Source organism: Gallus gallus, chromosome 3, assembly GCF_016699485.2.
Source record: "Gallus gallus isolate bGalGal1 chromosome 3, bGalGal1.mat.broiler.GRCg7b, whole genome shotgun sequence".
Classification (NCBI taxonomy): Eukaryota; Metazoa; Chordata; class Aves; order Galliformes; family Phasianidae; genus Gallus; species Gallus gallus.
The window spans coordinates 77752916-77779259 of NC_052534.1; the positions used below are offsets into that span (position 1 = coordinate 77752916).

At 39.4% G+C, this 26344-nt stretch overlaps 1 protein-coding gene across 4 annotated transcripts in view; it reads left to right on the top strand.

Annotated features, from left to right (window-relative positions):
* The window catches only part of UBE3D (ubiquitin protein ligase E3D), a 75504-nt gene extending 59221 nt beyond the window's left edge, over nucleotides 1–16283 (top strand). For 2 of the 4 annotated variants that reach the window (XR_212003.4, XM_419864.7), the window contains one exon: nucleotides 15845–16283. Coding sequence is in view for 3 of the 4 variants with exons in the window: in XM_419864.7 (XP_419864.6) it covers nucleotides 15845–15865 (21 nt within the window). In the remaining variant the exon portion in view is untranslated. The other 2 variants (XM_040697344.1, XM_040697343.1) reach the window with 2 other exon arrangements.
* Nucleotides 16284–26344: the final 10061 nt, after the last annotated feature.

Sequence of the window (26344 nt, forward strand, 5' to 3'; positions counted from 1 at the left end):
CCTCTATTTCATCCATTACGTTTTTTAGAAAACAGATTTAAGCTCTTCAGCAGATTTTGTGATTACTGTTACATCAGTCATCTGAAACTGAGTAGGCAACGAGGTGGTGGTGGTTTTATTATTTGTTTTTCTGGTTTTCAATTTTGCTTATCTTAAAAACAGTATCTCACTTTTTCTTTCTCTTCTCCTCTCTTCCCTGCACCTGCTGGCCCCCTAAAACTGGTAATGTGAGAGACCTCGTCTGAGACAGGATTAAGAGCCAGGAAATCCTGACTCTTCCCATGACTCATTGTGTGTGTCCTTGGGCAATCTGTTACTATTGCAGACAAATGCTGCATGCAGCACTTGGCTGAAAAATTAAAAGTGTGGTGCACGATTCAGGGAGATTTTCAAATTTTAATCAAAGCACTGCAAAAATAGAAAGGAAAGAGAGGCTGTAAAAGATGATACCTGAGGAGTAGTTTGTTTGTGAGCAGTGTAAATTGTCTATGAAAGGAAGCAGCTATTACTAACTGTAATTTTGTTCTTCTTGAAGCCTTTGGTTTCGTTGCAATGCAAATATCAGTTGTGGGATATGATGAACACACAGTCCTCTGTTTAAGAGCTGTTGTGCTCCCTTCTGAAATGAAGTAGGGTAAGTAAGAATGATGAAGGAAGAGAGTGGGTGCACAGATGTGTTGATGAATTTGTGCTCAACTTCAGAAATCCAACTATGAGACTTTTCTTGGGAGGTGGATTTCTTGTCTTTGATTAAATACAGGCAAATGCATGATTTGGGTTTTTTTTGTTTCCTTTTTTAATTTTTTTTATAGTTTTTACCTCCTGAAAGGCATGAACTCCTTATCATTTAGAGCAAACAGCAGAGATCTTTGGAGAGAGCAAACGCCTTGCTTGGAGATCTGGAAAGATAAACAGGATCACTTATCGATCTTCCATAATGACTCAAATATAAAAATAACTTCCACAAGTAGCAGAATATGATATAATAGAGAAAGCTTCTTTCTGTATTGTTTATTAAACATATTTGGATAAAGCCTGAAAACCTGTCTGCGTACTGCTTCAGGGTGCCTTTCCAGATATTTTAATACCATGTCCATTCAGTGTTCATTCACATGATGTTGCTTAGGTTTTATTTTGAGTATTTTACTGGCCTGTACATTAGCACCACTTGCTGTGGTATCTACAGAAATATTTTGTATTCAGCAGCAAATTATTAGACTTGATCTAAGGTGGCCCTTCCATCTCTCCTGGCCTCTTGTTCATATCATCTTGTCTCTTCCCTCTGCTTTTTTTGTGTTATCTAGGGACTATACAGCTGTCCCAACAGTTGGGCCAACACAACAGGGGAGGAAGGCTTGCAAGAGCATTTGCTCATGGCATAAATTGCCACCAAAAAAAAGGTATGCTTCTGTATGGAAATAAATTAGTGAAGGCTACCCTGGCATTTTTGTATAATCTTTGACACTTTTTTGGGAGACAAAAAAAAAAAAGACTGTGTTTGGAATGAGAAATCTGTTTTTGAACTATTAAATGCCACTGTATTTTTGTTTTCTGATTTTAGTAGTGATGGTTTACTGAGAAGAGAAGGATATTAGGGTTCTGAGGCTTAAAGTCTTCTGATTTATGTTAGGTTATGTCAAAGGTCATTGTCCTTAAAGGTAGAATGCTACCCCTACAGTGGAAATTATTATTCCCGTACAAGAGGAGATGTGGTCCGTCTTGTATCTGCTTGCTGAGCATTAACTTGCATTTCCCAGTGTAAGCGCTGTGTCAACAGGCTGGCATGAGAATCCGATAAAAAGACCATCCTTATCCTAGTTTCTGTGATCAGGTTTTATCTTAGAGATCTGCAGTAGTTGATGTGGTTTACAGCAAGGACCAATTGGAACTCTCATGTATCAAGTGTAGTCCCCTGCAATTGCAGGTAACATGTCACATATTATCAGTTAGTTAAGCTCCACCTTAATCTCATTTTTATCCAGTGGTTTCAAAAATGATCATTGATTGGTGCATTCATCAAAATTCTCAGATTCTGTCTCAGTGGAGAGTAAGTGTGCAGAGTTATCTGATTCTGTCTGATCTCTGTTAGTGACAGAGACTTGTAAGCCATTTGTGAATCTAGATTTGAGTCCCATAAGCACATCACCACCTGAATAATTGCCTCTCTTGGACAATTGAGTTAAATTGACCTTTTCAGAGTTGTTCAGATATACATGCAGAATCAATGATACAGAACCAAGTTCAGCTTCTAAACGTTGCTGTTACTACTGATAAAGTCATTAGAATCTAAAGGGCGTGTGAATTTGTATCAGGTCAAAATAGTTTTCTTCAGTATTCTTTTCAAAGAGAGAATCCTTTGCTGTCTGTCATTTAGAAACCAACCTTAATGTCTTGCTAATTTAATAGACCTGTTCTCTCGTGGGTGCCTACTGACAATAGGTTCTCAGAAGAGATGCATCTTAAGAAGACCGAAGTGAAAGATAATTGCATTAAACCTTCTAAAAATGCAGAAATCGTTTAATACCAGAAACATAAACGACTAGCATTCGCTAATTATGTTACTACATTCTTCAGTCAGTAGTTCCACAGGCTACAGGAAAACTTTTTAATGGTGAAAGACATGAGGGACCTCAGTATAGTCTAGACAACTATTTAAAATTCTTATGACGCTCTCCTTCAGAGCTCCAGCTGGAGAGTCAACAGTGCTGTGAGTTCCTAAAGCTTGCTATTCTAGTCTTATAAGAAACAGTACTGGAGAATGGCAATAAAGTAATAATAAACACCATACATCTTGCAAAACATTCCCCCATAAGTCCTCGCCTTTCAAAATCATTGCTTTGTTTAGTTTTGCTGTTGTATGAAATTTTTAGAGCATATTAATGTAAGCATGTAACTTGCAGGATTCAAGTTTGTTGAAAGCTTTTATTTTTAATTATCTTGGTTTTTGGTGAGAGAAAGTGACTAAAGATGGTGATTTATTCTATTTTATTATGAATCTTTAAGGTCAGTAACTCTCTTTGTTTTCCCAATAAAGTATCTGTGTTTTTTTTGTTTTGAGTTTGATTCAGAACATGGGTAGTTTCAGCTTTTCTTCTGACTGCAGCTGGCAAAAGAATGTGCTCCATCCCTAGAAACTGAATTCATTCTGACCCAGTAATGGCTGTAGGGATCTTTGAAGCCAGAGATCCCCACTGTAGAAATGCCTGGAATAATTTAGCAGTTAAAATCTACTGATGTTAAACTCCATTTTGAGGCTTTGAAAAAGTTTCATTTCCCACCCAGTATTAAATAAATGAAAATTGCTTATATAGTCTTTTAACAAGCAATCATGAGAATCACAGAAAAGCAGACAAGCTGAAATTGAAGGGCATCCCTGCTCAGACTGTCATGAAAGGAAGGAATCTGGCAGAGATGTTCTCCAAGATATCTCATTGTTATTTATATTTTGTGATTAAGTTTGTATATCTCTATAAGTCACAAGGTACAAATGAATGCCACATTCAAATTATTTTCCTTTCATTTTCTTGGCTAGTGCTTTTATTGCCACCATATTATCTTCTAAGCACCTGTTTCCTTTTTAATTCAGTCCTCATCTCTTGCCAAAATCTGAACTCTGGGGTAGGAATGCAGTAGTCCCAATAAGCTATTAAAAATAAAAATAGTAGTTGATACTTTTATACCCCTTTATATGCACAAACTAATTCTCATACCTCATGCAGGGAAGCATTTATTCTCTTTCCAGTTTTAACTGCCAGGAAGAAAAAAGAATTTAAGCAGCTACTTTCTGAAGCTTTCTGGAATGTTTTCAAAAGATAACCCAGTGAAGACACCTGTTCAAACTACCTAGTTTCAAAGTATTACTCAACCGCGTCACATTCTCCTTTAACCTTCTCTACTGCATTCTTCTGTTTTATTGTTGATCTACTGTTTGGACCATATTTGTTCCATGTAAATGTGAGCACACAACCAAATACCTCTCGTTAAATACCTCTTTAATGCATCCATTCTGTGTCATACTCTCTCTGCCTGCTCCCCACATCATCTTGGTCCTTGAAGTGGTACTTCCAGCAGCATTTGGTTTTGCTCTCTGAAGAAATAGATGTTCACGCAGGAGATAGCCCTGTTGGGCACTGTGGCAGTTGCTGTACCTGTGTTAAGATGTCCCAGCAGCCTCATCACTGCATCACAGAGTGCTCTGCTCATGTAGCCTCTGCTTGGGGAGACTCTTAAAAACACTATTTAGGTCTGTGCACTGATTTCTTTGGCATCACAAATCTAAAACATTGCAGGAGATGAAGATAATAGACCTTTACTTAGCTTACAGGCTTTGGCAAGTTTTCTTTGGGGATATAAATGAAACAGTTTGGAGACTAAAGCAGAAATAAACTGGGATTTCTCTCACCAGGCAATCAGCAGGTAGAGTGTTAAGAAGTGGTTGGCTTTGTTTCTTTGTTATCACTTTACTTTTAAAGCACTTTGCCACAATAGTTTTCATTAGACTCTTTCTGAACAGTTTGAAGATAGGGTAAGTGACCTCTGATGCTACTGCACAGTTTATTGCATCAGCTGTACTTGTCTGTTTGGTTTTCTGGTTCATCTTGTTGTAGGGTCTTCTTTGTAGTAAATGAGTTTGGACAAAGAGAGAAGGAAACATTTTCATTAAATTAGAATTCAAAACTATATTGACATACAGCATTAATAGCTTTAATGTCTTGCCTGTCCTCTATCCTGCACAGGATTGTGTTGCTTATTGTGGGTAGCAAGAGGAAACCCAAATCACTTTGGTTTTTTTTTCAGTTGATACTTGTATGGTAGCCTTGATAATGCACCACACCAACTATGAATATTTTGTGTAAATACTTGTCTACATTTCAGTTCTTAGCAAGAGATCCAGCTTTCCCCTATGCTTCCAGTTAAGTTCCTTGTTTTCTTTAACTTTCCACCATGTTACTTGTAAGATCTAAGTAATCTCAGCCCGTGATTTTTCTCCTACTTAGGGAAAAAGACAGTAACAAAGTCAGGAAACACAAGGAACAAACAGGAATCTCCAGACAGGCCCTGAGAGGAATTCTGACTTGCAGATTTTACCTGCTGGTGGAACAGGAATGCAAATAATTGTGGTTTGTTGTGTTTGGGGTTTTGGGTTTTTTTTCCCTCCCTTTTCAGGAAACAATATGACCAAGACTGCGTGTGCACTTGTCTCCTACTGTAATGTCTGAGCCATAGCACAAGTTGGAGGTGAATCCTTGCTGAAGAAGTGTTGTGTGGGTTTAGAGGAGAGGAACTGATTGATGCAAGAAGAAAAATGTTAGGGGTAGTGGTTAAAATAGGAATACTGCAAGGAGAGAGAATGTCTGAGTTAATTTGGTGAATGTTTTGATATTAGGGAATAATGTAGGAAGTGTATGTTTATGGTAAAGGAGGAATTGGAACCAGAAAAGAAGACTATTTTTTTTCTCTGATTTGGAAGACACAGAATGTGAAAGTCACTTTCCTGTTTTAGTGAGTTCCATGGTACTTCATGGCTAAAGGGTACAGGATAAGGAGAGGACGAAAGAAGACAAATGCCAACTGAGAATCCAGCCAAGCATATTACTGTGTAGTAATGAAATAAAACTAGTCTTTCTCCTTCACATTTGTGAGCACTTCCCTCTCTGAAAGGCATAAAAGAATTGGAATACAATAGATGGGATATCTCGTTGAGATAGGACACTTAGTAAATTACGTTCAGAGCAACAGCCATGCAAATGGCCAGAATGTTGTCCATCTGGGTAAACCAGCATCTAGTCAAAGTCATGTGTGAGCTGATCTTGGCTTTCACACCTGGAAAGCTCCATACACTGTCAGCTCACTTGAGAGTGGTGATTTGATGATACTGTGATTCAGATGTAAGGTTTCTGTGGCTGTTGTGTAGACCATTAAGGTAGTCATCTTTGCTTTTGGAGGAGCAAGTCACAGTTTCAAATTTTAAGTCATTGTGACTAAGGATGTTGTTAGACCTTATTACAGCTCACAGCTCACTGCTATTGGGTTATATTTTGAAGTTTATTTCATATGATGCCTACTTATTTGGTTCTGTTTGGTCCCTCTGGAATTAGGTTCTTCATGCATGGTTCTAGGTCATGAAAATAATTCCAGGCATCTCTCTGTCTAAACCTTTCTTTTAAAAGATGTAATCAGACTACACTTTTTTTTTACATTCTTTTTCTCATTGCTTAAATACTGTAAGAGCTGCAGTTGCTGGATACTGTAGCAGAAAGTGTGCCACTCCTTTCCCTTTGTGGGGAAGATGCATCTATGCTTTGGTGTGGATGATAATGGTCAATTTACACTGGTTCTGAGGAGTGCGAAGAAACCTTTGTGTTCCACAGAGAACTGCAAAAGCCCAGCAGGCTCTTACATTGAAATAACTTCCAGAAATCTGACCTGAAGCAAACGAATGCTGTATGTTCAGAGGTGTGGAATGGCTGGCTATGCATTAGGGGGCAGGTCTTGGAAAGGCTGGCAAACACAACCTTCCCTGAGTCAGCATTCTTTGTATCTTTTAGTGGGGCTGAAATGTTTTTAGGGCATCATGTGCTCCTGTTCGGTTTGTCAAGGATTGACCGCTTCACGCATGTCTAGTTTTAGGATACAGCAGGCATGATGTAAATTTACACAGCAGCTTGCAGTGCCTTGTTTGTTTTCTGTTAGCTTGTGTCTCCCAACTGCCCATACATGAGGGTACTTAAATGTCTTATCTACAGCAGTTATAACCATTTTGTGCAGAAAAGCATGTGCTGCTGCTTGGATTGCCTACTTAGTTGAGGATTGATTTTCAGCATAGTAATTACTATAGGAAGAAGTGAACATAATCTGTTGTTGACTAAGAAAATCCTAAATTCTACGGGTTTTGTATCCTAGTTAGATTTGAATTAGTAACTGCAATGCAATATTAGGGCTAAGTTCCATCCTTTACTGTGGTTTGCATTCAAGAGAGAAACTATAATTAAGGCTAACAAAGGTAAATTATATTGCTGTTTCTGCATCTGTAATAATGCTGGGTAAGTAGTAATGTCTGCAGCAGAAATAAAAGTAATACAGGCTACTGAAGAGGGCTTGGCAAAAGGCAAAATAAAGCCATGAATTTCAGATCTTCTCATACTGAGATGTAAGGAAAAAAAAAAGATGATGAAGAACATGCACCTCTTAACACAGGAATGCACGTAAAGTATATTATTTTCATGCAGAGAACTACTTGATCTACAAAAAGGATTGTCTTCATATACACTAAAACGTATAGAGGTTTTTCTGCTCTTTTTTTTTCCAGCTGCTTATAGATTTCCCTCTTAAGTTTGCCCTCCCTTGGACAAGTTTCAACATGCAACTGTCAACTTCACAGGAATCTTGTGTTTTTTTCCTCGTTTATCTTTGTCACATATCAAGTTGTCATTCATATAAGAAATTAATACTTTTAGGACGGATTAGGTGAAAGAATGCTTGCTTATTTTGTAAATCTTGAAGAGGCATTACCAGATTGAGAAATCATATTTAAAAAATAATTCCTCACTTTGGTTACAATTAATTCCATGAAAAATTGAATTTAATGAATCTAATTCCCTTTCTGTTTGGTTGTTCTGATTATCTTTTAGCTTTTTTCCATTTTAGACAGAAGAAGAAAGTGATTTCTCAAGGTGACATTCTCCTAATAAGTTTATTACTGCAGTGAAGACTCACACCACATGCGTTTCATACCATACAGGAATTGAATTGTCCTTCCTAGCAGTATTAGGAAATTTGGCTTTTTAGATGATAGGTATACTGAAGCAGTAAGAGCAAACTAGAACACAGGAGTTTCCCTCAGAACACTAGGAAGCACTTCTGTGCTGTGTGGGTGACTGAACGCTGGCACAGGTTGTCCAGAGGCAGTGTATCTCCTCTTTGGAGCTCTTTAGAAGCCTCCTGGATGTGGACCTGGGCACCCTGTTCTGGGTGACCTTGCTTGGGCAGAGGTTGGGCCAGGTAGACCCAGAGGTCTCTCCTCACCTCAGCCATTCTGGGATTCTGTGAAGCCAAGCTTTCCCCAGCTTTTGTTGCTACCATTGTTCCTTTGTACTTCTGTTGTGCACTGACAAAAAATGCGTTAACCATAAGAGCTTAGAGCTGCTTGAAACTGCTTCTGCTACCTTAAAAAGGTGTCAGTATATGCTGAAGGAGTAGGACTACAGGAAATGGCCTCAAGTCGTGCCAGGGGAGGTTCAGGCTGGATATTAGGAAAAATTTCTTCTTGAAAGGAGTGGTGAGGCATTGGAACAGGCTGCCCATGGAGGTGGTGGAACCATCCCAGGAGGGGCTCAAAAAGCATGTAGATGTTGTACTAAGGGACACGATTTAGTGGGGAAATACTGGTGGTAGGTGGATGGCTGGACTAGATAATCTTAGAGGTATTTTCCAACTTTGGTAATTCTGTGAAAACCTAGAACTCCCATGGAGTACAAGAGATAAGAATCCTTCACAAAGTGTCCTTCACGCCCAAATCTGGGCTGCATAGATATCAGTGGGTCAGACTGCAAAACTGTGCTTTCATGTTTCCCTACATTCCAATTTGCAGGATTTGAACTTGTTAGGATAACAGTCTCACAACCTCTGCTTCTGTTGGCACTATTTCCATGACCACATAGTTCTGTGCAGCACAGTGCTGCCATGTTTTGGCTGCAAGAGCGATCTGGTTATATTTTATGTGGTGTCTGTCTGCAGTAAAATTCTGGCATAATGTCAAGTCATGAGGGCCTTTATACTGGCACTAGATTTTACAGCTTCTTATTTGATGAGATATTTGAAACTCCGTTTGTCCAACTGTATCTGTTCAGTCAATCTGTAATATTCTTTTCCTGACCTTTTACAGAGAGTCATATCCTTCTATTGATACTTTCATTTGAAGTTGTTTGTTTTCATTGTAAAGTATTTAAGAATTACCAGCTTACAGGTGCAGGTTCTGCTGCTGTGAGGACAGGCTGGTTCTTCAGATTGCTGAGTCCGAAATGCCAGGGGAAGGGAACTGTGTAAAACACTTCATGCTCCTCAGATGCATACTAAAAACCAGACATCTCATTACATGGCATTTAAAGCCATTTCCCTGTCTGAGAGGACCTGAAACAATCCTTTTTGAGAGGTTGTGATATGGGGTTAAGTGGCTGTGGAGGAGATTTTAGAGTAGACAGCTCTGCATACACGACCTGGGTGGCATAAGAGAAGCAGGTACACAGTGACTTAATGCTCAGCTCTCACCCCCAGAGCCTGCAATGTTGAAAACGGAGAATGAAACGTCAGTGTAATTGAGGGCAACTTGGCAGGTAGAGTATAGGTGGGGAGCTTGTAGTCTACTGGAGGCCATCTTGAAGTAACTAAGCCCTAAACTGTCAAGATAGTGGCATCTCTGGCTTCTGTGGTGTTCTTCTATTTTTCCTCCTTGACTGGAGTTTAAAAATGCCTTTGCCCTTCCTAGGAGCAGCCTCAGATATGTAGGGATAATATGTAGCAACTTGATAGAGCTCAGTCTGGAAAAGACAGCTGCCTTTTTACCAATGGGTGGATTTAGTACGAGAGGGTGCAAATATAGCAATTAATGCGCTCTCAAATCTCCTTTTCTAGTCTCTGCTTCGTGCCCAGTCATTCAAACTGATGGCAAAATATACTTCTGGAACAGGTATTTGTGCACTCAGTCCCCAGCCATTAGGTGAGAACTGATATGTAATCTACATGGTGTGGATAGGTGGGCAAATTCTTGAGTTTTGCAGTTGGACTTGATGACCTTTAAGGTCTTTTCCAACCTGAGCAATTCTATGATTCTAAGTTTTAGTGTAATTATAATAATCATTGTCTGTAGCTGCTCATTCTCGAGGTGCTGGTAACAGCCATCAGGCATAGAAGCTTCTGGTGGTGTTGCAAATAAATGCTGTTGTGCCTTACAGACATCAGTGTTGACTGTTTCTGTTTCTTGTTAGCAGGTATGGGAACACCAAACTTATTTTGAGTTGAGTTTACCAGAAACCAGATGTTTATACAGCTGTGGCCAGGGCATGGTATGAGTGCTTTAATCCTCCCACTCTTTGATCTGTCTTTTACAGCGCTGAGATAAATCAGGCAGGATAATGGCTTTCTCTACACGTTTATGCATGTTTCTTGTTGTGGTTGTACTGGTGTGTTATTAAGTACAGGGGTTTTGTAATACGCGTAGATCTGTTGTACTCACAAATGTGTTTATTTTACTCTTTCTGATTCTTGTTTCAAGGTAGGCGTGTATTCTATGTATGGGGCATCTTGATTGTAACTGTAATTGCAGCCACCCAAGCAGTTCCATTAGCTGTAATAATTGAGGCTTAAACCATAACATTTAGCGCTAGCTTTTGTGGCAGTACAAATCTGTCTGTGAATTAGGCTTTGGTCTGAGGCTTTGAGTGTGTGTTATCTTTCAAATCCAGCTGCACCTGTGGAAGAAAACGCTATTCTCAGCTTTTCACTGTTGTTCCAAGTAGAGCTTAGTCTCTCCTCTGCGGTCTGCCAGCAGAATTGTCTCTGTGGGCCCTCCCTTTCTTGTTTCTAGGATAAATCACTGAGGTTAGCATAGACCAGAGTTTAGCTTACCAGTCTGATTTTACAAAACACTGAATAGAAAGCTTGAAAAGGCATTCTGCAGGGAGAGAGGAACTGCAGCAGAGGAATACTGAACCTGTGAAGTTAATTGCTTCCACCAGTGCATCTGGATCTAGGAACAGAGATCTGCCCACTTCCTCTCAGGAAAGATTTGCAGTTCCTGTGCATATGTGAATGGAATGACATTGCCTGTTACCTGTCAGTTTTGAGTGGTAATGAATACAGCATTTGATGTTGATTACAGGCTGTAGGTTCGTTGGCGTGTAATCAGAATTTCCTCTACAGTCACTCAGTCACACTTGATTTCACGCTAGCACCTGTGCAGAACCAAAGCATGGGAGTTTATTTACGTCCAGATTATCTGTCTGCTGTTGGTAAGATTTAAGGGAGCCCTATAAGTTGCCTTCTTCTAAAATAAACTGCAGTGTTATGAGCCATGTGTGGTAGTGTTTAAAAATGAGTCTAATGTTCAAAAGAAACAATTAACATAAAAATGTGTTTTATACATTTAGTGTTCAGACTGGAGCCTGGTGGTAGGCTTTTATTCTTTGGTGTGCAGGAGAAAAGCAAAAACAGAACAGTCATATTTCAGAAAGGGCTCATAGGTGTAGCAGGTAGTTATGCTTCAGTTTCAGAAGGTATGTTACTACTTTCTTCTCACTGTTTTCCTTTATAATTATGTAGGAGTAGACAGAAGTACAAGGGCTGCTCTGAAAGTAATGTCTCCTATTTTATTATGTTGGCCCACAATATCAGAGGTAGGTGTTGGTGGTATGGCAGTAGAGGCTGAACCTTCCCACCAGTTTTCTGTTCCATGTTGTTGCTGTGTGACAGATGGCAGCAGAGGAGCAATCTGACACAATGATGTCTGACATGGAAGTGTAGGTGAAGCAAAGGTGTGGCACTGAATTCCTCCATGCAGAAAAGAATTGCACCCATTGACGTTCTTTGACACTTGCATGTTTGTGGAGATGAAAGAGTGAACGTGAGCACAGTGAGGTGTGTTTCAGCAGTAACAACAGTGGATTACCTCTGCTGGTGCCGATAGTTATGAGTGTGGCATTGCAGACTCTTGTTCATTGCTGGTGAAAATGCATGGGCTGAAGGTGGTAACTACGTTGAAAAACAGTGTTTTATGGCTGAGAGTTTGTTCTATCCAATAGTGTTATTGTGCTCTTTGTATCTGTTATAGTTTCCATTGCAAGAAATAGGAGACGTTTATTTCGGAGTGACATACATACAGTTCCCTCTCCTTATACCGAAGAGAAATTCTGTTGTGTATTTTATACCTACTTTTGTTTAATTATTGGAAGAGACACAGTTGTTAGAAATTCTGCGTCCTCAACTTTTAGAGGCATACAAAGAGATTTTTTTTTTTTTTTTTTTTGCACAGTTCACTTGGTTTCTTTCCTCTAAAGGGAATACAAACAAGAACAGTTTTAAACTTGGGTGAGATTGAACTACTTTTCCTTTCCTTAACTGAGAAAGTAACTTTCTGCTGTTGCTGCATATCTGCTGTCTATTGTCAGCTCCACAAAACAGATTGTATGCACTGGATTTGCAGATCGCGTTTCTTCAAAATTTATTGTTTCACTGCCTCTCGTCACGCTTCTGCTTCTCTTACACCGGTCACCTGCTTTGCCCATTTGCCCAGTGTTACCATTTTGGGTAGAGCAAATTTCTTTCCAGCAGCTTCTGCCATCTGGAACCGTCTTCTTTTATCTCCCTAGTTTGTCGTGACTCCAGAGCTTTTCACATATTTTGTGAAGTTGTAACTTTTTTCTTTTACCTGTTACACCTCGGGGTGTGATTCTGTGACTGAATGCCCTATTCAGTACTGGGTGTCTTCGCCCCACTGTTGTTTTCTGTGAGGCTTTTATCATATGATGTCAGGAAAATGATGAAATGCTCCATGAAATTAAATGTTATGAGAGAGATTCAGAACGACTGAAACCTGTAGCCCCATATCTACCTTCTCCCTACTGAGAAAAGAGCATTATCAGCCTCTGTTTCAGTAGCTTTCAGCCTGCTGTACTCTTTAACCATGTAAGAGCTCACTGTCAAGTTGCTTTCCCTAAATTCTCAGCATCATTTTCATGTAGTATGAAGAATGCTTAAGCTTGATATTTTGCATTTTCCTGGGAAAGCTGAGAGAGCACAGTTCCTAGAACTGAATATCTTAGCTTGAATTTCTTAACTTGCCCTGGTTCTAAAAGCTTTTAACAAAGTTGTAGTTGTTTTATTGTTCACAAAAAATGTGACTTTGTGAGATGCATCCTTTGTGTGGCTGTGGTGCTCTATAGATCCCACTGTGTAGATATCTCTTTAAAACATTGAAAATGTGGAGTTTATGTTCACTTATTATGCAGCAATTTCTGGCGCTACAAAAAATAACGGTGGAGTGCTGCAATGCATTTGGTACTGTGACAGAAGAAGATGATCGTCTTAAGATGTACTGGAGAGAAAATGAAAAAAAAAATGTTTCCTGTCATGTAAGTAAGGATGCTAAAGTACAGAAGTCAGGTCTTAACAGTGGTTTGCAATCAGCTATCTTCACCGATTGAAAAGGGAAGCATTATGTCAAGGTATGGGCAATATCAAGATCCTTAAATTAGGGAACTGACTTTTATTCTTAACTTAGTGATACACCCCAATTTGTACACCAGGTAGTTGTAGATAGGGTACGTGATTTTTTTTCTTCTAGATTTCTCTTCCAGAATGCAGTGGTAGCAGTGAAATACTGCATTTCTGAGCTTCACTAAAAGACTGTGAGTAGACTGGTAGTTGTCCATTTTGCAAAGAAAATACCCTGCTAAGTGAAGAACTGGGGGGAGAAGCACTCTCTCCCACTTGCCCAACTCATAGGTTCATAGTTTTGAAACCAGTGTACAGTGCCAGACTGTGTTATCCAGAACGTATAGCAATCCAAGTCCCTCTGGATACAATAAAGGGAGACATTTTACATTGCTTCAGAGTGAACTTTGGTTATGGAGGAACTTTGTAAGTTATTTACTTTGAGTAGTTTTTGTCCTTGAACACCTTCATGTGTTGCACGTGTTTTTTAAAGAGCTTACAATTTCTATGTGTTAGCCCATTTTTTGTCAGCTCTGTCAACTTTACGAATGAACTGATGTGCTTTTTTTGTTGGCATTGATATTAAATGTAAATGCGGACACTGAAAAATGATTCCTTTTGACATTTTTCATTTTGTTGGGCAGTAGGGGAGCCTAGAGGATCAGGAAAACATTTTGTTGCAAATAATCTTCTCAGAGGAGTGAATAAGTGCATTTCATACGTTATAAAATATACCAAGTAGTCAAATAAATATATCCATTCTAATGATACCTCAGAAACATGTACAAAAAGAGCCTGTAGTCTTAGGCTTGGGGAAAAAAAAAGCTTAAAATCTTATGTCGTGTATTAAAATGTTTGTTGTCTTTCTAGATTTTTAGAAAATTCCTTTTTTAAAAAACTTTTTTCTTCTGTTATGGTTTAACTCAGCAGGCACCCAAACACAGCACAGCCTTTTGCTCACTCCCTCCAATGGTTCCACCACACCATGGAGGTGGTGGCTCTTCTCTGCCAAGGGACTGGCCCGGCCCCAGGCATGCTTCCATCAATTAGCAACAACCAAAACATCATTGTGCTATTGATATTGTTTTGATTGAAACGAGGACATCTTCCTTTGCAGTGCGAGGGTGAATTTATGGCCCTGTCAAACTCAGTTTTGCCTATGACTTAATTTGAGCCAGGATTTCCTTCCTAGTCTGTGTTACTTATAACTTCTCTGCATAGCTAAGAATTTACATTTGATTATATATCTGTCTCTGTTCATCTGAGTGACTTGATCATGAGAAAGGTGATAGGCACATTGGTTCTTCTTATGTTTTGTGTCTTTGAGGTTAGGAATCTTTGCCTAGTAGATGATAAATTACAGTACAGGATGAGCAGTTTCAAGCCTTTACAATAAGCCTTGCTTGAGCTGACAAAAATGTGTGTGCTGGAGCAGCTTCCTGTTGGAAAGTGCTGATTAAACTGAATGAAAGCGCACAATGGGAATATCTCAATGTGATGCTGACTTTCCCGGGAAACTCTCAGACTTTCACTGTGGCCAGCTGACTGCATACTGGCTAGCTTTGCCTCCAGGCATTTCTGGAAACTTATGTTGTACGTGAAAATCCTTTTCTCTGAATTTTTGTTCCACTTTGGAAGAGCAGAATGATTCAGAAATACGGAAGCTTTTGTGGCTCTCTGTTGTCCTGTCTCTGTAAATAAACCCTTCTACGTAGTAACATTGCAGCGTTCTCAAAGGGTACTGCTGGGATTGTTGGAATAGAAAAAGTTATTCAGGAAGTGAATGATCACATGATGTGACTTGATCTTTACCATTCTAGCCAAGAATTTCTGTTGCCATATCCCATTAGCACCTTGTAGTCGTGTTATTTTAAATGTGAATCCTTTGTATGAATGATTTTCTGAGTATCCTCTTAGATATGTTCAAACTTGCTTTATTTTTACATCTTCTATAGCAGACATACAACTCTCTGTTAAACACTCTTTAGACGTAGGATAGTTCTGTTTTTTCTTTGTTTACTAAATGCTTGATGATATTTTATGCTTTAATTCAAGTCCTTCTGGCTGATCATGCTTCCTGTATTGCTTGCCTACAGTATCAAGTAGACTGGTTATTGGCTGTCAGTTCAGAAAATCCAAAGTGATAACTAATTTCTTCATTTAATTAATTGAGTACAGTTGAAAAGTTCTTGGAAGAAAAAAGGAAGTGTCTCTATTCTTCTGTGTTTTTGTGTTTTTCAGGAGTCAGTTGTGTAACATGTAGCCTTTTTTTCCTTTGTCCTCATATGGTGGTATCTATCCCATCTTTTTTTCAGTCCTTGTGATCTGCGAGATGTGGTGCTTGTTCCTAGTTCAATATCCGAAACAATCTCCTTGTCAGATAAGAATCCTGACATATGATTGTGTCTCCAGTCAGCTAACTACTTTCTAAGTTAATATCTTTGGAGAGATAAATGTTAGGCAAAAAAAGTGGAGGAAAAGTAACTGATTTCTAATATAGCATCTCCTCTCTCATCACACTACTAGAAGTTTTGATTTTAAGTGAAAAGATTATTATAATATGTAATTTCAAACTTTTTTTTTTGTTATCCTGCAGTGTTGAGACTAACCACTGTTCTGTTTTTGCTTTCTTTTACAGGTTGCCTTTCTGAAGATGTGAAGAACTCAGATACCTATGTGGAAAGCTCTTCTCAAATTCCCTTCCATCAAACATATACGGAAACCTTCCAATGGCATGACACCTAAAAGAAAATCTTCTGGCAATACAAAACAAAATGAACTATAGCACACATTATTCTTTCTATCTGGAAGAGTTTCAAAGCCAAAGACAGTTAGCTTTTACATCCAGTATATTCTTAGATGTCACTATAAGAGTGACTCCTCACATCAAGCTAAGCTGAGTTATAAGTAGTCAGTACTACCTTTATCAGACGGTATTGGTAGTCCTAAATAAACTGGCAGCAAAGAGGGGATCTAAAATATTTAATGTTAAGGATGCTGAGGTGTGTTCTGTCCTTTCTTTGCTCTAGTAAAGTTAAAGGCTAAATTTAAAATACAGAATCTATTTTTTTGTCAAACTTGTGTGTTTATCATGTTTATTATTTCTGCATTAATCACAGAATCACAAGGTTGGGGAGGACCTACAAGATCATCTAGTCCAACCATCCTCCCATTACCCTTCCTACCACAAGCCACTAAGCCATATCTTGTAGCTCCTCATCGAGACCTCCAAATGTTTACTTTCCTTCTTGTGAATGAAGAAAAGACCGTGTTCATGTTACTATACCCTATGCAATATTTTGTGAAACTGATAATGTTTTGAAGAATCAAGTTTTTATGGTTGTTTGGAATAATTATTCCTTTAGCTTAAAAAAAAAAAAAAAAAAGGGTATCCATGTGAGGGCTGGCTTTGCAGAAACTGCCAGAAATGAAAGATTTTTGTGGCAAGGAAGTACAGCTTCCCTCATTTGTCCATCTCTGCTCTGCATGCTTGCCTGCCTTTCACAGGAGTGACAGTGTTTTTTCATTGGACACAAAGTCTGTTACCACTTTTGTTTTTGGAGTGAGTTGTTTGATTTTTGTGACTACCCAAAATATGACTGAGCAATCTGCAGACAGAAGACATTCATACTGCACAGAAATGCTCCAACTTTAAAATCTTTCCCCATCTGTTGAAATGACCCCTGTTACGGTTTTGTGAATATAGAGCTATCTGAGGTCATAAAATGTGGTGTTCTGGGGTTAAGTCTCTGTCACATCCTTCTTCTTTTGCTACTGGGGCCATAAAGAGTACATCTGACATTAGTACTGTTTTTGGTTGCAGAATGATGTGCATAGACGCTTCATCAGGAGTATTTGGGGACAAGGAAAAGCCTTCTGGAGATGAAGCGCTAGAAACATGCATCAGCCCCATCCTGCCATGCTCCTGCTGTGGCAGTGCTGCAGCTGGCTCAGGAAGCAAATCCTGAGGGAGCACCAAGCCCAGCATGTACACTGATAACACTGAGCCTTTTAGGAGCTTGCCTCCTGCCTGCATATACCTTAAGCTTTTAAGGGTTTTTTTTTGTTTGTTTTTTAACCTTGTTCATTGGTGTACAGGGTCTAACTGGGATGGAGTTAACAACCTTTGTAGATGCCGTGCTGCGGGTTGGATTTGTGACTCCAACAGTGCAGATAACGCGCTGCTGTTCTGGCTGCTGCTGAGGAGTGCTTGCACAGCACCAAGGCTGGGCCTTTTTATTTCCCTCTCTGCCCACACCTTTCCCTCAGTGAGCAGGCTGCTGTTGAGCAGGAAGCTAGGAGAGAACACAGCAGGGAGAGGTGGTCTCAGCTGGCCGTAGGGTTTGGGTACATATGTAGCTTGCTTACCTTTAAAGCATGTAGACAAACACCATGCAGATGAGAAACTGTGCCAGACAGGAGCTGGCTGCCAGCTTTTTTTTCTTTTGAAGAAAACATTTGATCCTACTTATTGCTTCCTCTGTTTACCTATTCTTTTGTATCTGTTGCACTGCATTATTTTTTTTTCATGGCAGAAGGTATCTTTATTTTGCTTTCTGTAGTGTCAAGTACAGCCTCCATCTTAAAGCCACAATAATAAATCAACTATGCCATTAAGAAGTACCCACTCGCATTAATAGAGATAGATGTGCCTCCTCTACTAATGTGCAGTTTCCAAACAGTATAAGGCAACAAGCAGCTATTTAAAATGTCAGCTTTAATTCTTACATGCTGTCAAGTTATAAAGTGTTGGTATGGTGGACAAAGCACCACCAGACAAGGGGTGTTCTCCATTAGCACGAATGGACAACAGTATTGTTCCTGTCATTAATGGGTCAAGTGTAGAGCTTGTTACCTTCTTTAAACAAGCTTGACCATTATAATAAGCTGGGATAGCTAAGCTGTCATACCAAATTAAGTCCCAATGTGGTTATTTTATCTCCAAAACTAGGGTGACTTCCTAGTTTAGTTTAAATCACCTCCAATGTAGGCTAGGATACACTGAATAATATTGACAAAAGGATTAGTGGAGGGAGCTGTGCTGGTCTTGCACTGTGAGCTGAAGGGCAAGTTTTGCCTTGCCTCCGTTTCACTTTTTTTACATGGAAAACTTTGTAGATATAAGGAGCAGCTTTAATTAAAATTTACAATACGTGTTTTTGCACTTTATTTTGGATTTAAATGCAAATGTGTTTCAGTAGTTTTCTGTTTTGTTGCCTTCATTGTTGGTTGTCCAGAACATCACTGTAGTTTCAATTTTAGACTTTGCGTTCTTTCATTTCTCTCCTAGCCAATTCTATTCCATTATAAATAAGATTTCTTGTTTGAGGTACTGCATTAACTTATTTGCATCATTCCTTTCAGTTCCCCCCCAAGCTTTCTTGCTATCTATGTATCACTTTTGTTGGAGCATTGCAGAGTGCTCAGATGGACAAGTTAGAGAAACATTGCACAACCCTGTCTTTGCTAGGCTCCTTCAGTTTCTTTCAAAATGGACTGAATTGCCCCATGGCAGAGACCAGGGAGCTTTTAGCAATTTTCACAGAATATCAGGAATTTTGCTGGTCCACATGCTAACCACTCATTAGCAGCGCCGTCTTCCAGTATCGTACTGTGACAGGCAAGTGTGATATTTCTCTTATTGCAGACAGCAGTTGCTGTGTTCAGATCTCATGGTGCTATAGTTCAGGATGGCTAGATGGCATTCTTTTAATGATAACCATGAGTATTTGTCTAACTGCAAATCACGTCTAATGGGTCTTGCTTTGTCCCCATCCAGTTGTCTTACACATGGATTGCATTGATCATTATATTATATCCTCAGTAATAGATGCTCCTTCTATCTGCTTGTATTCAGTGGTGATATAAATGCTTATCAATTTCTCATTGTAAACATTAGAAAACAGTTTATTTTAGAATATAAAATGTCATTTTAACTTGCATTCTTTTAATCACTTCTTCAAGGATGTGAAGAATTTTATTCTGTGTCTTTTTCTGTGATAACGGAGGCTGTGGATGAGTTCTGTGTTTTGTTAGTGGCAGCTACAATGGCTAGGGGGTTGGAAAAGAGACTCTACACCTTAATTATTTACACACATTAATTACACCCTAATTGGCTGGCTGTCCTTTTCTAGTATGCGTTTTCTTACTGGTCTGCCTGTATCATTGAGGGCTGGGAGGGTTGTGGTTCTCCTGCCAGTGAGAAGGTTACTTGCTCAACACTGCCAGTGTGAAATAGTTCCTGTGGACATAAGCTGAGTTACACCCACTGAAGACAGACTGGTGAATTTCCTGTCTTGAAAGATGCTTTTAGGTTGCTGCAAGCAGGTAAAGAGACACCTTGGTGGTTGGGGATTTTGGAATTGGCATTGTAATTTATAAATTGAAACATTTCCTTACCTATTGCTTTTTGGGTTTTTTGTTTTTCAATGATCACACAAGCTAAATATTTTTTCACTGATACATTTTACATTTTCTCTAATTATCCCTGGATTTGGTACACTATGCATTCCAATCTGCACACTCATCATTGTCTAGATTTTGACACTCACTCTGCAAAAGTCACCATTTGCACTGGAGCGTATTAGCTTTCACTTAATATAGGAAATATTTCTTTAAAGTAGAAACCAATGGAAATTTGTTGTAGTTACCAGAATACTACTAAATAAGAAAGACCTTATATAGGCTATATACTTTGTTGTGCAGATTTTTGTCTCTCGATGTACTAGACATATGTTCCGTAATTAGTATTAATCATTTTTTTACTTAGGCCATAGAACATCATTTTAAAGGATCTTCTAAAGAGATGGAATTCAGAACCTGCAGGACTTCTATCCCTTGAAGCCAGTCTCCTGTTACTGCTGGCACTCTTCCATATGGTTATGTCTCATACATCTACTTTCATATCCTGATCCCACATAAATTCAATCAGTTATTTTTTTTTACACTTACTGGAAACCATATCCACAGCCTCACTTATGATAGAAATCTGATTTCTGGTGTATCTCTGGCTAATTTGTACCCTTTTGTTGTTGTTGTTGTTGTTGTTGTGCCAGCAACCTTCTTCAGTGTAGAAGTTAGTTTTCTTCTTGGACTCTTAAACGTATTTCTGTGTTTGGGGACCAATTCTGTCTCCCCTGTGTTCATTTTATTAATGGCTTCCTTTGCTAAAATAGGTATTGTGTTTTACCACATTCTGTCTGTTCTGGTTTGAAGTAATCTTCCTTGCAAAGGCATGAACAAACAGCGTGCCAGGTGGGGGTCTTAGCAGAGTGACATTTACTTCGTAATTCCTTTGGGAACGCTTTGCGTTATATGTCAGAGCTCCTGTTTTTTCCACCTTTGCATTACACTGGTGGTTCATAGCAAACACTACAGCTCTATTCCACTTCTGTTACCAACTGTGGTGACCTAAGGAATGTCATTGTTCTCTGGCAGAAAATCCAGTTATTTCGTATGTGCGTGTCTCTTTGCTCTGGATGTTTGATCCTTTCTCAAGTTGTCCTTATCCTCATCTTTATTAATGTTTCTGACCACTGCATCAGCAAATGTTCTTAAAACATTTCTAGTGGACCGTGTCACTGTGCCATGGTCACTGTGAAAATGTTTAATAAGATTGGTTCATAGAAAAACCTACAGTGCCCTCTGGCCTGTTAATTCTCTTTTTGGTTCCCACTGAGAGATTTGCCTTGGGGCTTCCATTCAGACCTCAGCAGGAGTCAGGATCTCAATACCACCATCTCAAGCCCTGTACCAGTGTTTGTCTGCCATGCAGGAAAAGCCCCTTCAGCTGTCATTGACAACCACTAGGGGTTCCTGACCATAAATGTGAAGTAGATGCTCTAGTAAATTAGTCCCCATCTGAGGAAGATATTATGTATAATTTGTATTACATATTTTTACTTGTAGGTAAAAATATTTTGTTCTTATTTAGTTCTCTGTTGCTGATCCGTTGGATATTTGGACTTTTTTTTTTAATAGTCCACAGATTGTGAATTCTGGAATCTTTTGTTAATTTTAATGTTCGGTACAAAGAGAATGTCATTCCCATTGTCAAATTCTTATGCAAAACCCGAGCGTTGTATTGGCTGTCTCCTAATATGAATTTGATAATGAATCTGATGTTTGATACACACACTGGTGAACTGAGATCAACGTATAGTGAGAGAAAGACATTGGTCGAATTCCAGTAGTCATTAATGGAAAACATCACTGTTCTAGAAGAGCTTAGATGCTTGGTATTTTTGCCTTAACAGCTTTGTAGCTATCGAGAATCTGACAGATAGAATATAAGACAGGGCTTGGGTAATTCCTGACAGTGTATAAAACTTCAAGGGTGTGCTTCACTCTTTCCCACTGCACAGGGCAAGCACAGAGGTCCTTCCTTCTTTTGGTGGGGCTAAACAGGGAGCAGTTGTGTGTATGTTTTAAATATGCGCCCTGCTTGGTGTATCTGTTAGAGGAAGCATGCCTTGAAGGAGAAAGTTGGGTTTGTCATGGCACAGAGTTTCTGTGTTGGATTCCTCCATAGGTGGAGGGGCCACAATCACAGAATAAAATCATAGAATTGCTCAGGTTGGAAAAAACCTTAAAGATCATCAAGTCCAGCTGCAACTGAACCAAATGACAATGACAAACTTCTCTTGGGTGCATAAACCTCATGCTGGTATCATAACTCTCCACTGTGCCTGAGTAATAAAGTGGTTTGACATGGTCTTTGAGTCCTAGAGTTTTGAAATGTCCGATAGCTATGTTGGGTCCAACTTTTTGGCTATCTTGAAGAGAACACTTGAGGTCTTGACTTACAGCTTCATTGAGCCAAGACAAAGAGACCAAGTCAGTTATCAGGCACATTCTATTGCAGACCACATTGACCAGCCAATGTCACTGCATTCCACTTGTGCTTACCACCACAAACTGTTAAGTGTTTTGTCTTGCTTAAGCTCGGTTTCAAGTAACAGTTCTGAGTAGTTATGTGTTTTGTATATTAAGACATATCGTGGGCTATATTACCCTAATGTGTGCACAACAATTGTACTCAAATCATCCACAGCTGCAAAAGATAAACTAGATTATTTTTATTTATTAGTTTAATATGAACCCTTAATTAAAGATTATACGGTAATGCACAAAATGCAAATTTACTTTTGGTATTTTCTGCCTTGAAGTGTTTTATCACGTAATCCCAGTGTGGTTTTAAGTTTCTGATGAGATGTATGAAAAGGCTTTAGTTTATTTGGAAGAAAGCAGTAAGGACTTGTGAGCTTATCACATGTTTAGACACAGCCTCCTATGTAGCTTCGGGGATTGCGCTCACTCCTTCAAATAGGAATATCTTGTACATCTGATTTCATGAAGAGCTCAAAATTAAAGGTCACATAGAAGCAGTCTTCATACTTAGTCCATTGATAACAAAGCACAGTTTTGGCTTTTTATCCTTCTAATGAAATGGTGTTGCACACAGTGCAGAATTCTGGTAATTTTATTTTACTGTAATTCCTAGAAAAAGGAATGGACATGCTATAATGCACTGAGCTAATTTACTAGATAACTGAGGTCCAGTCTTTTCTCTGTTTTCCAGATAATTTCTCTCCTTCTGTCTGTGCTGTTGCTTTTTTCCAGAACTGTATTGCTTTGGTACTGTCTCACTTCTGCAAAAAGCAATTTTGTTAAATGTAATCCCAGATGCTCTGATGAAGTTATAACTGTTTGGCAAAAGCTTGAAGACAAGGGTGCTGCACTGAAAAATGAGCCTTGTCAACTGGAAACCTATTTGTGATCATGAAATGCGGACGGTATGGTCAACATTGTAATATCTCTTTGCCACCCACTTTCAGGTGCATCTGCTGTCATGAGAGAGATGTTACATGTCAGCAGCATGTATGGGCTCTGTCAACTCTTCTTAATCAAATTAGATGAGAGGTTTTTTCTGTTTCTTGAGAGTACAGCTTTTGCTTGGTACTACTGGCTATCCGTGTGTCTTGTGGCTGGCACTCGAGTTTGAGCACGGAGTTCTGTGCTTTCTTGCCCACTACTGATATGTACTTAAAAATGGGAGAAAAGCACAATGAAGTCATGGAAGAGATGTTTTCAGGAGAAACAGCATTAAATATTTTTTGAGGGTAAACAGTCAAGGATTTCATAGATAAGCATGAATTTGGTCTAGACTGTTTGTAAAACACTGTATCTTATTCTATTCTAAGTTGCGTGGTGCTTTGGTATGTATGCGCAAAGCTGTTGCTCCCAGAGTCTGCTAGGAGGTGATGACATTTCCTTCTCTTCACTTGTAATGCATTTACCCTGACTGTGATTTATGTAGCTAGGAACAAGAACTGAAGCACTTACACAGGGGAGAGGAAGGGTTCCTTGTATGCCAGAATTATTAAAACCTAGATCTTCATACCTTTAACCCAGAGGACAGTGTTTCAAAGACAATGCCCTAAACCTGTTTGTATTTATTTATTAGTTTCACTACTGTGTTATTTCTACACTGTTGAATGGCAGCTGATACTTTCCCATATTTTGTGAGATGCTGGGGTGTTTGTTGCAGTTGTTCTGTCCTATAGACCAGCAGAGTAGCTGGGTATCTACAGCACATCTGGTTCAACCAATAAGCCATTAGTGTATGCTGGTCTAGGAAATTATGCTTACTATTAAACTGCATCAGCTTATTTATACTCTCATAGAGTTGGCATTAATATAATATCCAGTCTTTTTGAGATGCACATGGCTTGTTTTGTTCTAATCCATCTATTAGAAAAACAAAAAAAACTTTGATTATTCATTCCATGTGTTGCTTTGATGACATTTGGAATTTCCTGCCTTGGTGAAGGAGGCAAGCATTAGCATTAACGGTAGACTTCAGCCTCTGCCACCCAAATCTAATGCTTGCCTTGCGCAAGGAGGAACAGCCCTGCTTTTACAAGGGGTTCTATGAGAATCCCTTTCTCTGAAGTAGACATAACATTACCAACTCATAGCCACACTCCAGATGCTCAGATAAATCGCCAGGGGTGCCATTTGTATCAAAGGCAGCTGCTAAGACCTAGGACTGTCCTTTTTCATTGCCACCAACTGAGGACTAAAGGGTGACTTTCCAACCATGAACCATTTTTGTTTAATCTGAGTATTGCTGTACACACTGCCTGTGCTGCACATCCTACCTAGAACGTGGGTCACTGGAAAGAGTATATGATACAGGAAGGTTTAGCAGAGGGACAGGCAGAGATGTTCTCTCCCTTGTACAATTAGTATAAGAAAAAAATTCATGTATTTAATGATGTTCTCTTGCTACCCGAGTACAGAAGAAACAGAACCTGAAGAGTAAGGCAGGATCCTAAAGCAAAAATTTCATTAATAGGTGAGAAAGTAAAAGGTTGAAGTCTGTGGTGAGACCTGAGGCCTACTTGCATTCTCCCTAAAAACCTGCTGGCCTTCTGACTAGACTTTTTCCTTTTGTGCAGTCGGTGTGCCATGCAAATACTCTGATGCATGTGCAGCCTGGATCTCTTGCATCAGTAGGAACGCTGCCTGCAGTCTCCTTCCTGCCTCTGAAAGGAATGGCAGCCTCCCTGAGCGAACACTTTGGCCACTTTGTGCGAGAAATGGCCGATAATTACTGCACTAACTATAAAAAGAGTAGTAATAACACACTTTTAAATTACTTCAGAGGAAACTTTAAAAGATAACAAGCAAGTGTGAAGGGGACCAAGAGAGAAGGAATTAGAAGAACTGTATTAAGACTTCAGCTCTTTCTGTTCTCCATGTAATGGAGCCAAAACAACATAATACCCTTCTCTGTAGCAGAAAACATCTTTCAGACTGGATCTGCTGTGTGGCCACTGTAAAGGAAGTTTAAACATACTTGAAATAGACTTACTGAAAGAGCTGTGAGCGGGCTCTGATTTCCAGCATCGGTGTTCAAGGCATGCACAAGCATCTGGCACAGCAGCCGATCCCAAACCTGTCTGACTGCCACCTGTGTGGGTATTGGTGCTGGATGCTCTCCTGCCCCTTCAGTGTGCTGAGGGTTTAGGGGTTGCAAAGCCCTGCTTCATGGTGTTTCAAGCTATCTGAGGCTACCGTGGATGAAGGTCGATTGGAGCAGGGGCTCAGCTGTGCTCCCAACATGGTGCAGAAGCAGGGAGGCTCTGGGGATGCCTTTCTCACTCTTCCTGAAGGAACGGAGGGTGATGGAATTAACCATCATGGGTCCTGTTATGCTTTTTCTTTAAATAGGAGCTTCAATTAAAGCAAGAGATACTTAGGAAAGTGTAACAGCTCCCCATGCACCGTTTAAAACCTGAAACAACTATAAACACTTGCTAGGCACTTTTCACAAGCTCGTGATAAATCAGGAAACAAAAGAGGAAATGATACTAGAAGCTTAATTTTTTTTTTTTTAATGAATAATTTCACACTAAAAGTAGAGAAATTCCAATTAGAGGCAAAAATACTCAGTGTTAGAGGGGCAGCACTGAATGCTGGAAGACACCTCAGCTCCCAGCTGACAAAGAACTGCTAATTTAGGGCCAAATTAGGCTGGCATGTATCCCCTTGTCACTTTGAGGTACTTGAGTCTTACCCCAATGTGGCTGAGGCCGTAAATGAGCCCTTGAGAAGCTTTTTGCTACTGAGAATTCTTTCAGAGACTTATCATTATTTAAGTTCCTTCCTGAATAACAAAGAGGCAGAGGCAGTATAGAAAAAAAGACTGGCAGGGACTGATCTGCTGTCATAAAACCATGCAATAGCCCAACACTTATGGGCTCCAACTTCTATGTTAGAGATAACACTATCCGAATATGTTTTTGTTGTTGATGTTTAATTCCCTTAAACATTGGAAATCCAGAAATTCACATTATTATGAGGCTGAATTGTTCCAATTCCAACATAAAGCACTGTGTTATTTGTATGGAGGCTCTTGGTCATTGTCGTAGGCTTTCCATAACTGTCTATCACAGTCTAGACTTTTTTCCCGGTCTAAGTAAATCCATCTCTGTGGCTGGACACTTGAGTGGTACAGGAGGTATGTTACATCCAACTCTGACCTTCAAACACCACCGTAGGTGGGCACGTCTCCTCCGGTTAATGTGATAAATGAGGTTACACTGGCTAATTAAATCAATCGGTCTCATTA